At 45.4% G+C, this 15,081-nt stretch overlaps 1 protein-coding gene across 2 annotated transcripts in view; it reads right to left on the bottom strand.

Annotated features, from left to right (window-relative positions):
• GNMT (glycine N-methyltransferase) overlaps positions 1 to 15,081 on the bottom strand; it is a 177,852-nt gene that overhangs the window by 86,310 nt on the left and 76,461 nt on the right. The window contains exon 3 of one of the 2 annotated variants that reach the window (XM_077281857.1): positions 14,090 to 14,203. The exons of the other annotated variant lie outside the window; for it this stretch is intronic. Coding sequence (XP_077137972.1) covers positions 14,090 to 14,203 — 114 coding nt within the window. The remainder of the gene's footprint in view (positions 1 to 14,089; positions 14,204 to 15,081) is intronic. 2 annotated transcript variants of the gene reach the window in all.

Here is a 15,081-nt window from a genome sequence, read left to right as displayed (position 1 = left end):
GGTGTTGGCGGGTCATCCTGGGATTTTTGGTACCAGAGATTTGGTGGCTAGGTCCTTCTGGTGGCCTTCCTTGTCGCGGGATATGCATTCCTTTGTGCAGTCTTGTGGGATTTGTGCTCGGGCTAAGCCTTGCTGTTCTCGTGCCAGCGGTTTGCTTTTGCCTTTGCCTGTTCCGAAAAGGCCTTGGACGCACATTTCCATGGATTTTATTTCGGATCTTCCAGTATCTCAGAAAATGTCTGTCATCTGGGTGGTGTGTGATCGTTTTTCCAAGATGGTCCATTTGGTGCCCTTGCCTAAGTTGCCTTCTTCCTCCGATTTGGTTCCTCTATTTTTTCAGAATGTGGTTCGCTTGCACGGCATTCCTGAAAATATTGTGTCTGATAGAGGATCCCAGTTTGTGTCCAGGTTTTGGCGGACTTTTTGTGCCAAGATGGGCATTGATTTGTCTTTTTCGTCGGCCTTCCATCCTCAGACTAATGGCCAAACCGAGCGAACTAATCAGACGTTGGAAACTTATTTGAGATGTTTTGTTTCTGCTGATCAGGATGATTGGGTGACTTTTTTGCCTTTGGCCGAGTTTGCCCTTAATAATCGGGCTAGTTCTGCTACTTTGGTTTCACCTTTTTTTCTGCAATTCTGGTTTCCATCCTCGTTTTTCCTCGGGTCAGGTTGAGTCTTCTGACTGTCCTGGGGTGGATTCTGTGGTGGATAGGTTGCAGCAGATTTGGAACCATGTGGTGGACAATTTGAGGTTGTCACAGGAGAAGGCTCAGCGCTTTGCCAACCGCTGCCGCGGTGTGGGTCCCCGACTTCGTGTTGGGGATTTGGTGTGGCTGTCTTCTCGGTATGTTCCTATGAAGGTCTCCTCTCCTAAATTCAAGCCTCGCTTCATCGGTCCTTATAAGATCTTGGAAATCCTTAACCCGGTGTCTTTTCGTTTGGATCTCCCAGCATCGTTTGCCATTCATAATGTGTTCCATAGGTCTTTGTTGCGGAGGTATGTGGTACCTGTGGTTCCTTCTGTTGAGCCTCCTGCTCCGGTGCTGGTCGAGGGCGAATTGGAGTACTTGGTGGAGAAGATTTTGGATTCTCGTATCTCTGGACGGAGGCTTCAGTATTTGGTTAAGTGGAAGGGCTATGGTCAGGAGGATAATTCCTGGGTTGTCGCCTCTGATGTTCATGCGGCCGATTTGGTTCGTGCCTTCCACGCGGCTCATCCTGATCGCCCTGGGGGTTTTGATGAGGGTTCGGTGACCCCTCCTCAAGGGGGGGGTACTGTTGTGAACTCTATTTTTGGGCTCCCTCTAGTGGTCACAAGCGGTACTGTGTAGTGTTGTTTTTCTGCAGGTTTCAGTATCAGCTGGTTCGTTATCCTTGGGTGGTTTCCTATTTAGCTCTCCTGGATACTCAGTTCCTTGCCTGCTATCAATGTATTCAGTGCTCTTCAGATTCCTTGTGTCTACCTTGCTCCCAGTCTCTCCAAGACAAGCTAAGTTTTTGTTTGTTCATTTTTTGATTATCAGCGTTCATTATGTTTTTTGTCCAGCTCGCTAAAATGTGATTTCCTCGCTTGCTGGTTGCTCTAGGGGACTCAGGTTCTCCCCCCACACCGTTAGTTGGTGTGGGGGTTCTTGAAATCTCAGAGTGGATATTTTTGTAAGGGTTTTTTACTGACCGCATAGATTCCCTTTTCTATTTTCTGCTATCTAGTATTAGTGGGCCTCATTTGCTGAATCTGCTTTCACCCCTGTGTATGTGCCTTCCTCTTACCTCACCGTTATTATCTGTTGGGGGCTTCTATATCTTTGGGGATTATTTCTCTGGAGGCAAGAGAGGTCTTTTCTTTCTCTCTAGGGGTAGTTAGTTCCTCAGGCTGGCTTGAGACGTCTAGGATTTTTAGGCACGTTCACCGGCTACTTCTAGTGTGTTTGGATAGGTTCAGATTTGCGGTCAGTCCAGTTTGCCACCTCCCTAGAGCTTGTCCTATGTTTGTTACTTAGCTGGAGTTATTTGTGATCCTCAACCACTAAGGATCATAACACACCTCCCAACAACAATTGACAACTGGCAAGGACTAATAAATCCTGCACACCTAAATACCCCAGTCAGAACTGCAATCAGCAGACACACCTGACCAGGACTGCAACCCAGGGACAACTGCATTACCACCTACTACCACCGGAGGGAACCCAAAAGCAGAATTCACAACAGTGGATCATTACTTGTGCAGTGCTCAGGATTTATGAGGTGGATCATTACTTGTGCAGTGCTCAGGATTTATGAGGTGGATCATTACTTGTGCAGTGCTCAGGATTTATGAGGTGGATCATTACTTGTGCAGTGCTCAGGATTTATGAGGTGGATCATTACTTGTGCAGTGCTCAGGATTTATGAGGTGGATCATTACTTGTGCAGTGCTCAGGATTTATGAGGTGGATCATTACTTGTGCAGTGCTCAGGATTTATGAGGTGGATCATTACTTGTGCAGTGCTCAGGATTTATGAGGTGGATCATTACTTGTGCAGTGCTCAGGATTTATGAGGTGGATCATTACTTGTGCAGTGCTCAGGATTTATGAGGTGGATCATTACTTGTGCAGTGCTCAGGATTTATGAGGTGGATCATTACTTGTGCAGTGCTCAGGATTTATGAGGTGGATCATTACTTGTGCAGTGCTCAGGATTTATGAGGTGGATCATTATTTGTGCAGTGCTCAGGATTTATGAGGTGGATCATTACTTGTGCAGTGCTCAGGATTTATGAGGTGGATCATTACTTGTGCAGTGCTCAGGATTTATGAGGTGGATCATTACTTGTGCAGTGCTCAGGATTTATGAGGTGGATCATTACTTGTGCAGTGCTCAGGATTTGTGAGGTGGATCATTATTTGTGCAGTGCTCAGGATTTATGAGGCGGATCATTACTTGTGCAGTGCTCAGGATTTATGAGGTGGATCATTACTTGTGCAGTGCTCAGGATTTATGAGGCGGATCATTACTTGTGCAGTGCTCAGGATTTATGAGGTGGCTCATTACTTGTGCAGTGCTCAGGATTTATGAGGTGGATCATTACTTGTGCAGTGCTCAGGATTTGTGAGGTGGATCATTACTTGTGCAGTGCTCAGGATTTATGAGGTGGATCATTAGGCCGGGGACACACTTAACGTATTAAAAAACGGTCCGTTTTTCACGGCCGAGAATCGCACAAATGTTTCAAAAACAGTGATCCGTGTGCAGTGCGAGGATGCGATTTCCTCGCATCAAATGATCCGTGTGACATCCGTGTGACATCCGTATGGCATCCGTATGCCGAGATTTTCTCGCAAGCTTGCAAAACCAACATCTAATGGATTTATGTGCTCAAATGTTCGGGAAAACATATATACAGTATATATATATATATATATATATATATATATATATATATATATATCATTGAGACACATATATATATATTCTGTATTTATATTTCATTCAGTGCGATATCTGTGAACAGCCGGTAATTCAATTGCCGGCTTTTCATTTCTCCTGCACAAACCCGACAGGATATGAGACATGGTTACATACAGTAAACCATCTCATATCCCCATTTTTTTGCATATTCCACACTACTAATGTTAGTAGTGTGTGTATGCAAAATTTCAGCGCTGTAGCTGCTGAACTAAAGGGTTAAATGGCGGAAAAAATTGGCGTGGGCTCCCGCGCAATTTTCTCCGCCAGAATGGTAAAGCCAGTGACTGAGGGCAGATATTAATAGCCAGGAGAGGGTCCATGGTTATTGGCCCCCCCGTGGCTAAAAACATCTGCCCCCAGCCACCCCAGAAAAGGCACATCTGGAAGATGCGCCTATTCTGGCACTTGGCCACTCTCTTCCCACTCCCTGTAGCGGTGGGATATGGGGTAATGAAGGGTTAATGCCACCTTGCTATTGGAAGGTGACATTAAGCCAGATTAATAATGGAGAGGCGTCAATTATGACACCTATCCATTATTAATCCAATTGTTGGAAAGGGTTAAAAAACACACACACACATGATTTAAAAGTAGTTTAATGAAATAAACACAGCGGTTGTTGTAATAATTTATTGTTCTCGCAATCCATCAGGACCACCCTCGCTTGGAAAAATAATAAACGCACAAGATACATACCTTCTGGTGAACCGTCTCGTCCCTCGAAGTAATCCATCTGAAGGGGTTAACTAATATTACAAGCAGGAGCCCTGCTAAATGCAGCTGTGCTCCGTGCCTGTAATCCCCGGCGAATGAATGAAATGTAGGTCATTGACCTACATTTCCTTCAGTCGCGGTGATGCGCCCCTGCTGGATGTTCTCATGAACTGCAGCCTGGGAACTTTTTCCCACGCTCCAGGTCATATGAGGACATCCACCAGGGGGCGCCTCACCGCGACTGAAGGAAATGTAGGTCAATGACCTACATTTCATTCATTCGCCGGGGATTACAGGCACGGAGCACAGCTGCATTTGCAGGGCTCCTGCTTGTAATATTAGTTAACCCCTTCAGATGGATTACTTCGAGGGACGAGACGGTTCACCAGAAGGTATGTATCTTGTGCGTTTATTATTTTTCCAAGCGAGGGTGGTCCTGATGGATTGCGAGAACAATAAATTATTACAACAACCGCTGTGTTTATTTCATTAAACTACTTTTAAATCATGTGTGTGTGTGTTTTTTAACCTTTCCAACAATTGGATTAATAATGGATAGGTGTCATAATTGACGCCTCTCCATTATTAATCTGGCTTAATGTCACCTTCCAATAGCAAGGTGACATTAACCCTTCATTACCCCATATCCCACCGCTACAGGTAGTGGGAAGAGAGTGGCCAAGTGCCAGAATTGGCGCATCTTCCAGATGTGCCTTTTCTGGGGTGGCTGGGGGCAGATGTTTGTAGCCACGGGGGGGCCAATAACCATGGACCCTCTCCTGGCTATTAATATCTGCCCTCAGTCACTGGCTTTACCATTCTGGCGGAGAAAATTGCGCGGGAGCCCACGCCAATTTTTTCCGCCATTTAACCCTTTAGTTCAGCAGCTACAGCGCTGAAATTTTGCATACACACACTACTAACATTAGTAGTGTGGAATATGCAAAAAAATGGGGATATGAGATGGTTTACTGTATGTAAACCATGTCTCATATCCTGTCGGGTTTGTGCAGGAGAAATGCAAAGCCGGCAATTGAATTACCGGCTTTTCTATAGAACACCGCTGCGTATTTCTCGCAATGCACACGCATGGTCCGTGTGTAATCCGATTTTTTCTCGCACCCATAGACTTGCATTGGCGAGTCTCGGCCGAGATACGCTGACAATCGCAGCATGCTGCGAGTTCCCTCGGATCCGAAATACGGTGGAGAAAATATCGGATGATGGGAGCTGCACCATAGATTAACATTGTGCCGAGTGCTATGCGATTTTTTATCGCATAGCACTCGTCCGTATTACGGTCTAGTGTGACCCCGGCCTTACTTGTGCAGTGCTCAGGATTTGTGAGGTGGATCATTACTTGTGCAGTGCTCAGGATTTATGAGGTGGATCATTACGTGTGCAGTGCTCAGGATTTATGAGGTGGATCATTACGTGTGCAGTGCTCAGGATTTATGAGGTGGATCCTTACTTGTGCAGTGCTCAGGATTTATGAGGTGGATCATTACGTGTGCAGTGCTCAGGATTTATGAGGTGGATCACTACTTGTGCAGTGCTCAGGATTTATGAGGTGGATCATTACTTGTGCAGTGCTCAGGATTTGTGAGGTGGATCATTACTTGTGCAGTGCTCAGGATTTATGAGGCGGATCATTACTTGTGCAGTGCTCAGGATTTATGAGGTGGATCATTATTTGTGCAGTGCTCAGGATTTATGAGGTAGATCATTACTTGTGCAGTGCTCAGGATTTATGAGGTGGATCATTATTTGTGCAGTGCTCAGGATTTATGAGGTGGATCATTACTTGTGCAGTGCTCAGGATTTATGAGGTGGATCACTACTTGTGCAGTGCTCAGGATTTGTGAGGTGGATCATTACTTGTGCAGTGCTCAGGATTTATGAGGTGGATCATTACTTGTGCAGTGCTCAGGATTTATGAGGTGGATCATTACTTGTGCAGTGCTCAGGATTTATGAGGTGGATCATTACGTGTGCAGTGCTCAGGATTTATGAGGTGGATCATTACTTGTGCAGTGCTCAGGATTTATGAGGTGGATCCTTACTTGTGCAGTGCTCAGGATTTATGAGGTGGATCATTACGTGTGCAGTGCTCAGGATTTATGAGGTGGATCACTACTTGTGCAGTGCTCAGGATTTATGAGGTGGATCATTACTTGTGCAGTGCTCAGGATTTATGAGGTGGATCATTACTTGTGCAGTGCTCAGGATTTATGAGGTGGATCATTACTTGTGCAGTGCTCAGGATTTATGAGGTGGATCATTACTTGTGCAGTGCTCAGGATTTATGAGGTGGATCATTACTTGTGCAGTGCTCAGGATTTATGAGGTGGAACATTACGTGTGCAGTGCTCAGGATTTATGAGGTGGATCATTACTTGTGCAGTGCTCAGGATTTGTGAGGTGGATCATTACTTGTGCAGTGCTCAGGATTTATGAGGCGGATCATTACTTGTGCAGTGCTCAGGATTTATGAGGTGGATCATTATTTGTGCAGTGCTCAGGATTTATGAGGTAGATCATTACTTGTGCAGTGCTCAGGATTTATGAGGTGGATCATTACTTGTGCAGTGCTCAGGATTTATGAGGTGGATCACTACTTGTGCAGTGCTCAGGATTTGTGAGGTGGATCATTACTTGTGCAGTGCTCAGGATTTATGAGGTGGATCATTACGTGTGCAGTGCTCAGGATTTATGAGGTGGATCATTACGTGTGCAGTGCTCAGGATTTATGAGGTGGATCCTTACTTGTGCAGTGCTCAGGATTTATGAGGTGGATCATTACGTGTGCAGTGCTCAGGATTTATGAGGTGGATCACTACTTGTGCAGTGCTCAGGATTTATGAGGTGGATCATTACTTGTGCAGTGCTCAGGATTTGTGAGGTGGATCATTACTTGTGCAGTGCTCAGGATTTATGAGGCGGATCATTACTTGTGCAGTGCTCAGGATTTATGAGGTGGATCATTATTTGTGCAGTGCTCAGGATTTATGAGGTAGATCATTACTTGTGCAGTGCTCAGGATTTATGAGGTGGATCATTATTTGTGCAGTGCTCAGGATTTATGAGGTGGATCATTACTTGTGCAGTGCTCAGGATTTATGAGGTGGATCACTACTTGTGCAGTGCTCAGGATTTGTGAGGTGGATCATTACTTGTGCAGTGCTCAGGATTTATGAGGTGGATCATTACTTGTGCAGTGCTCAGGATTTATGAGGTGGATCATTACTTGTGCAGTGCTCAGGATTTATGAGGTGGATCATTACGTGTGCAGTGCTCAGGATTTATGAGGTGGATCATTACTTGTGCAGTGCTCAGGATTTATGAGGTGGATCCTTACTTGTGCAGTGCTCAGGATTTATGAGGTGGATCATTACGTGTGCAGTGCTCAGGATTTATGAGGTGGATCACTACTTGTGCAGTGCTCAGGATTTATGAGGTGGATCATTACTTGTGCAGTGCTCAGGATTTATGAGGTGGATCATTACTTGTGCAGTGCTCAGGATTTATGAGGTGGATCATTACTTGTGCAGTGCTCAGGATTTATGAGGTGGATCATTACTTGTGCAGTGCTCAGGATTTATGAGGTGGATCATTACTTGTGCAGTGCTCAGGATTTATGAGGTGGAACATTACGTGTGCAGTGCTCAGGATTTATGAGGTGGATCATTACTTGTGCAGTGCTCAGGATTTGTGAGGTGGATCATTACTTGTGCAGTGCTCAGGATTTATGAGGCGGATCATTACTTGTGCAGTGCTCAGGATTTATGAGGTGGATCATTATTTGTGCAGTGCTCAGGATTTATGAGGTAGATCATTACTTGTGCAGTGCTCAGGATTTATGAGGTGGATCATTATTTGTGCAGTGCTCAGGATTTATGAGGTGGATCATTACTTGTGCAGTGCTCAGGATTTATGAGGTGGATCACTACTTGTGCAGTGCTCAGGATTTGTGAGGTGGATCATTACTTGTGCAGTGCTCAGGATTTATGAGGTGGATCATTACTTGTGCAGTGCTCAGGATTTATGAGGTGGATCATTACTTGTGCAGTGCTCAGGATTTATGAGGTGGATCATTACGTGTGCAGTGCTCAGGATTTATGAGGTGGATCATTACTTGTGCAGTGCTCAGGATTTATGAGGTGGATCCTTACTTGTGCAGTGCTCAGGATTTATGAGGTGGATCATTACGTGTGCAGTGCTCAGGATTTATGAGGTGGATCACTACTTGTGCAGTGCTCAGGATTTATGAGGTGGATCATTACTTGTGCAGTGCTCAGGATTTATGAGGTGGATCATTACTTGTGCAGTGCTCAGGATTTATGAGGTGGATCATTACTTGTGCAGTGCTCAGGATTTATGAGGTGGATCATTACTTGTGCAGTGCTCAGGATTTATGAGGTGGATCATTACTTGTGCAGTGCTCAGGATTTATGAGGTGGAACATTACGTGTGCAGTGCTCAGGATTTATGAGGTGGATCATTACTTGTGCAGTGCTCAGGATTTGTGAGGTGGATCATTACTTGTGCAGTGCTCAGGATTTATGAGGCGGATCATTACTTGTGCAGTGCTCAGGATTTATGAGGTGGATCATTATTTGTGCAGTGCTCAGGATTTATGAGGTAGATCATTACTTGTGCAGTGCTCAGGATTTATGAGGTGGATCATTATTTGTGCAGTGCTCAGGATTTATGAGGTGGATCATTACTTGTGCAGTGCTCAGGATTTATGAGGTGGATCACTACTTGTGCAGTGCTCAGGATTTGTGAGGTGGATCATTACTTGTGCAGTGCTCAGGATTTATGAGGTGGATCATTACTTGTGCAGTGCTCAGGATTTATGAGGTGGATCATTACTTGTGCAGTGCTCAGGATTTATGAGGTGGATCATTACGTGTGCAGTGCTCAGGATTTATGAGGTGGATCACTACTTGTGCAGTGCTCAGGATTTATGAGGTGGATCATTACTTGTGCAGTGCTCAGGATTTATGAGGTGGATCATTACTTGTGCAGTGCTCAGGATTTATGAGGTGGATCATTACGTGTGCAGTGCTCAGGATTTATGAGGTGGATCACTACTTGTGCAGTGCTCAGGATTTATGAGGTGGATCATTACTTGTGCAGTGCTCAGGATTTATGAGGTGGATCATTACTTGTGCAGTGCTCAGGATTTATGAGGTGGATCACTACTTGTGCAGTGCTCAGGATTTATGAGGTGGATCATTACTTGTGCAGTGCTCAGGATTTATGAGGCGGATCATTACTTGTGCAGTGCTCAGGATTTATGAGGTGGATCATTACTTGTGCAGTGCTCAGGATTTATGAGGTGGATCATTACGTGTGCAGTGCTCAGGATTTATGAGGTGGATCATTACTTGTGCAGTGCTCAGGATTTATGAGGCGGATCATTACTTGTGCAGTGCTCAGGATTTATGAGGTGGATCATTATTTGTGCAGTGCTCAGGATTTATGAGGTAGATCATTACTTGTGCAGTGCTCAGGATTTATGAGGTGGATCATTATTTGTGCAGTGCTCAGGATTTATGAGGTGGATCATTACTTGTGCAGTGCTCAGGATTTATGAGGTGGATCACTACTTGTGCAGTGCTCAGGATTTGTGAGGTGGATCATTACTTGTGCAGTGCTCAGGATTTATGAGGTGGATCATTACTTGTGCAGTGCTCAGGATTTATGAGGTGGATCATTACTTGTGCAGTGCTCAGGATTTATGAGGTGGATCATTACGTGTGCAGTGCTCAGGATTTTGTTGTGAATTAGACTTTTTGGCTCCCTCTTGTGGTTACTAGTGATATGACTCTGGGATTGTCTTTCCTCAGTTTGGCACCCACCTGGGTCGTTAGTCCAGGGGTGTCGCTATATAAACTTCCTGGATCCTTAGTCCAGTGCCTGGCATCGTTGTAATCAGATCCTTTCTGTTTGCTCCTGTCTGCTGGTCCTGGTTCGTGCAAAATTAAGCTAAGTCCTGCTTCTTTGTTTTTTGGTTATTTGCTTTGCTCTTATTTTTGTCCAGCTTGTACTAAAATGTGATTCCTGACTTTGCTGGAAGCTCTAGGGGGCTGGTGTTCTCCCCCCGGGCCGTTAGACGGTTCGGGGGTTCTTGAATATCCAGCGTGGATATTTTGATAGGGTTTTTGCTGACCATATAAGTCATCTTACTATATTCTGCTATTAGCTAGTGGGCCTCTCTTTGCTAAATACCTAGCTCATTCTTACGTTTGTCTTTTCCTCTTACCTCACCGTTATTATTTGTTGGGGGCTTGTATCCAACTTTTGGGGTCTTTTCTCTGGAGGCAAGAAAGGTCTTTCTTTTCCCTTCTAGGGTTAGTTAGTTCTCCGGCTGGCGCGAGACGTCTAGAACCAACGTAGGCACGTTCCCCGGCTACTGCTATTTGTGGTGCTAGGATTAGATATATGGTCAGCTCCGTTACCACTGCCCTATGAGCTGGTTTTTTGTGTTTGCAGACTTAGTAATTATTTCTGAGACCCTCTGCCATTGGGGTCATAACAGATTTGTGAGGTGGATCACTACTTGTGCAGTGCTCAGGATTTATGAGGTGGATCATTACATGTGCAGTGCTCAGGATTTATGAGGTGGATCATTACTTGTGCAGTGCTCAGGATTTATGAGGTGGATCACTACTTGTGCAGTGCTCAGGATTTATGAGGTGGATCATTACTTGTGCAGTGCTCAGGATTTATGAGGCGGATCATTACTTGTGCAGTGCTCAGGATTTATGAGGCGGATCATTACTTGTGCAGTGCTCAGGATTTATGAGGTGGATCATTACTTGTGCAGTGCTCAGGATTTATGAGGTGGATCATTACTTGTGCAGTGCTCAGGATTTATGAGGTGGATCATTACTTGTGCAGTGCTCAGGATTTATGAGGTGGATCATTACTTGTGTGGGCAGCACGGTGGCGCAGTGGTTAGCACAGCAGCCTTGCAGCGCTGGAGTCCTGGGTTCAATCCCCACCAAGGACAACATCTGCAAAGAGTTTGTATGTTCTCTCCGTGTTTGCGTGGGTTTCCTCCGGGTACTCCGGTTTCCTCCCACATTCCAAAGACATACTGATAGGGAATTTAGATTGTGAGCCTCAATGGGGACAGCAATGATAATGTGTGCAATCTGTAAAGCGCTGCGGAATATGTTAGCGCTATATAAAGATTATTTATTTATTTATTTATTTGTGCAGTGCTCAGGATTTATGAGGTGGATCTTTACTTGTGCAGTGCTCAGGATTTATGAGGTGGATCATTACTTGTGCAGTGCTCAGGATTTATGAGGTGGATCATTACTTGTGCAGTGCTCAGGATTTATGAGGTGGATCATTACGTGTGCAGTGCTCAGGATTTATGAGGTGGATCACTACTTGTGCAGTGCTCAGGATTTATGAGGTGGATCATTACTTGTGCAGTGCTCAGGATTTATGAGGTGGATCATTACTTGTGCAGTGCTCAGGATTTATGAGGTGGATCATTACTTGTGCAGTGCTCAGGATTTATGAGGTGGATCATTACTTGTGCAGTGCTCAGGATTTATGAGGTGGATCATTACTTGTGCAGTGCTCAGGATTTATGAGGTGGATCACTACTTGTGCAGTGCTCAGGATTTATGAGGTTGATCATTACTTGTGCAGTGCTCAGGATTTATGAGGTGGATCACTACTTGTGCAGTGCTCAGGATTTATGAGGTTGATCATTACTTGTGCAGTGCTCAGGATTTATGAGGTGGATCATTACTTGTGCAGTGCTCAGGATTTATGAGGTGGATCATTAGGGTATGTCTCCACGTTCAGGATTGCATCAGGATTTGGTCAGGATTTTCCATCAGTATTTGTAAGCCAAAACCAGGAGTGGAACAATCAGAGGAAAAGTATAATAGAAGCATATGCACCACTTCTGTATTCATCACCCACTCCTGGTTTTGGCTTACAAATACTGATGGAAAATCCTGACCAAATCCTGATGCAATCCTGAACGTGGAGACATACCCTTACTTGTGCAGTGCTCAGGATTTATGAGGTGGATCACTACTTGTGCAGTGTTAGGGATGTGCGCAGTCATGTAGAAGTTATTTAGAGAAGCAGTAGTAGGGCAGAGACAGACTGCCGTATTTTTCGCACTGCACGGACTGGCCGGTACCTCTCCTGACCCCAGCGTGGCAGCATGATGGATTACTATGCAGCTGTCAAGCTCAGGTCAGGAGAGCCGTCAGCCAGTACGAGGTTTACGATGTGATTCTCGCAGGAGAAATACGGCAGTCTGTCTCTGCCCTTAGAGCGCTGCTTGGGATTTGCCGGGTGGAGGAGTACTATTGCATTGCCATGGATTTGTGCAATCAATGAATGTAGTGTTTCAGATTAGCACAGTAGGTTTGTCGGGTGATCAGGATTTGCAATGTGGTGCAGCATTTGTTTAGTGGAGCAGCACTTGTGCAGTGCTTGGGATTTGTCTCGGGCTTACTTTACTCTTTATTTTTGCTTTGCACTATAGCTGTTGCCAGTGGAGACACGCCGTGTAAGCACAATCTGGCCATGATATTTATATAAGGACACCCTTGTTCTGAGATGGTCACCCCAATTACGACACTACATCCAGGTATGACCGTCTGATAAAGAATGTTTTGGTTGATCTATTTTCTGGGAGTTTTGAGCTTGTTTGGCTTTTCCTGGTGGCTGTGTGGTGCCCATGTCTGTAGCACCACAAAATGCCTGCGTGTGTGATATACCTATATACGTATAGCCAGCTATGGGGAGGGCTGGATTCTCTGCATCCACACATTTTACCCGATCCTTTTCTGGAAGACTTGTGCCTGAATCAGGAAGGGGGCAAGATCCCTCAGGGGGGAGGAGGTGCTTCAATGTGCTGAGCAGTGAAGATGTAGGAAGAGGAAGGAACATGGAGGTCCGCAGGCAGAGGACAAGCTGCACAAGGCAGGGTATCAGTCCCTAGAGACTTCAGGGTCTGTGCTAAACTGAAAGACTGCTCTGTTTTCATATAAGGAGCGTAGTGTGTTTTTGCCCAGGAGCTCAGCAGTGCTTAGAATCAGGGACAGTGCCGCAAGAGAGAGTGTTTTCAACAGGATTTGAGCTGCCTGCTTGCTGGAAGGGATCATGGATCCAGCAACTGTTTACCTGTGACCGCTGGGGGCCCAAGGAATCATTTACCAGAGGTATAATTAGCAGCAGGAAGGCTACACTACTTCACAGCAGAGGAACTGAACTCTCACCATGCAGGCCTGACCAAAACCCTGTATGTCAATTGTATGGAAACTTCTGGAACGGTTTGCAGAACTTCAGTAAAAAGTACAAACTGATCATTACCCTGTCTACCGCTGATTCTCTGCTGCACCATTCCTGCTCCAACTCCCCTGGGAGCCAGCCGTATTTAAGAAGGGGTTAATCACCTGGCACTGTCCATCACCACCTAACTCCCAGGGACCTTCATCAGTGCCCGACCATACCAGGCCGAACATCCCAAAGGGGGCACAAATCTTTTTTATTAATATTATTAACCCTACAATTGACAAAGACTGTAGGGTTGTCCATCACATAAATTCTGTCGGACTCAACCAGCACTTGAAACCACTGTGACCAAGTACCGCTATCGGCCGGCCGGGGCGGCACCACTGCACCTGAATCCTTGTGCTCTTTTATATTTCATTGTTACCGCTGGCCCCTTTCCTGTTTGTCTGATTTGTCTCAATAAAAGAGGCAGATTGAGGTCATAAATGGTGCAGGCGATGCATGAAGACCTGCACAGCAGCAGTCAGGCATAATCCCCGCGATGTCTCCACAGTCTCACCTGTCACTGTGTAGGGCCCAGACAAGCTTCACCATCTCTATACATTGTGTGTGCAAGGCTAGCGACGCAAGTTACCTTTAAAATCTGGAAGATGTGCAAATGAATTCCCCAGGCAAATGGCAGCGTCAAATCCCATTCCAGGCCGAGGGACGTCCTGATCCAGAGACAGCCAGTTCCCTTCCTCAATGACTGCAATATGCAGAATATCGGCATCAGAAACAGATTTCACTCCTCCAACATCATCCCCTGCAATCAGCTGTAGAGTCAGGATCCCATAAGTGAACATCATCATTCATCAATCATCCACACATCTAACATTCCCCTGTATCATCCATCCATCCATCCATGCATGCATACAAATAAAATCCATCATCCATTCATATCACTTCATCAATCACATAACAATGTGCTCCATTATCAATCCTCTATAACATCAACCATAACTTCATTATCAATCAGTCATCCATACAAATTACACTCCCCTCCATTATCAATGCACACATACAAATAACAAACCTCTAACAGCAAGCATATAACAATCCCCACCATTGTCAATCATTCATACATATTATAACCCCTCCATTATCAATGGAGCAACAAAGAGGATCCATCGTGAAAAACGCCGTTCTGGGGAAGTAAAACTTCTCATGTATTAAGTACAATTAAAACATATATCCATATGGATAAAAGTGGACAGGAAGGGGTAGTGGATCACGACGTTTCACCCTAAAGTCTTCATCACGGTCGGAATCTCAAGTGTGTCTGCGTTGGCTGATCACTGAGCATTTGATGTGACCAATCAGAAGCATTACTCCTGGAGATGAGCAGACGTGCGCAGTGAGTCTCTGGGTGCTCGGATGTACTCGTTACTCGGCGAGCATTGGGTAGTGCTCGATGGGAAACTCGAATCCCCGATGATTGCCTGCGCATCACTGTAGTGCCGTAGCCATCTTGGTTGTGGCATTACTGTGACTGGCTGGCTATGTGACATCATCAGGGGATATAACAGGACAGGCGGCGCCCGGCTCGGCACCCTAATGCACAGCTCTGTGACAGTCCATATTGGA

This window comes from Ranitomeya variabilis, chromosome 2 (assembly GCF_051348905.1).
Source record: "Ranitomeya variabilis isolate aRanVar5 chromosome 2, aRanVar5.hap1, whole genome shotgun sequence".
Lineage (NCBI taxonomy): Eukaryota > Metazoa > Chordata > Amphibia > Anura > Dendrobatidae > Ranitomeya > Ranitomeya variabilis.
This window is presented reverse-complemented; position numbering and strand designations above follow the sequence as displayed.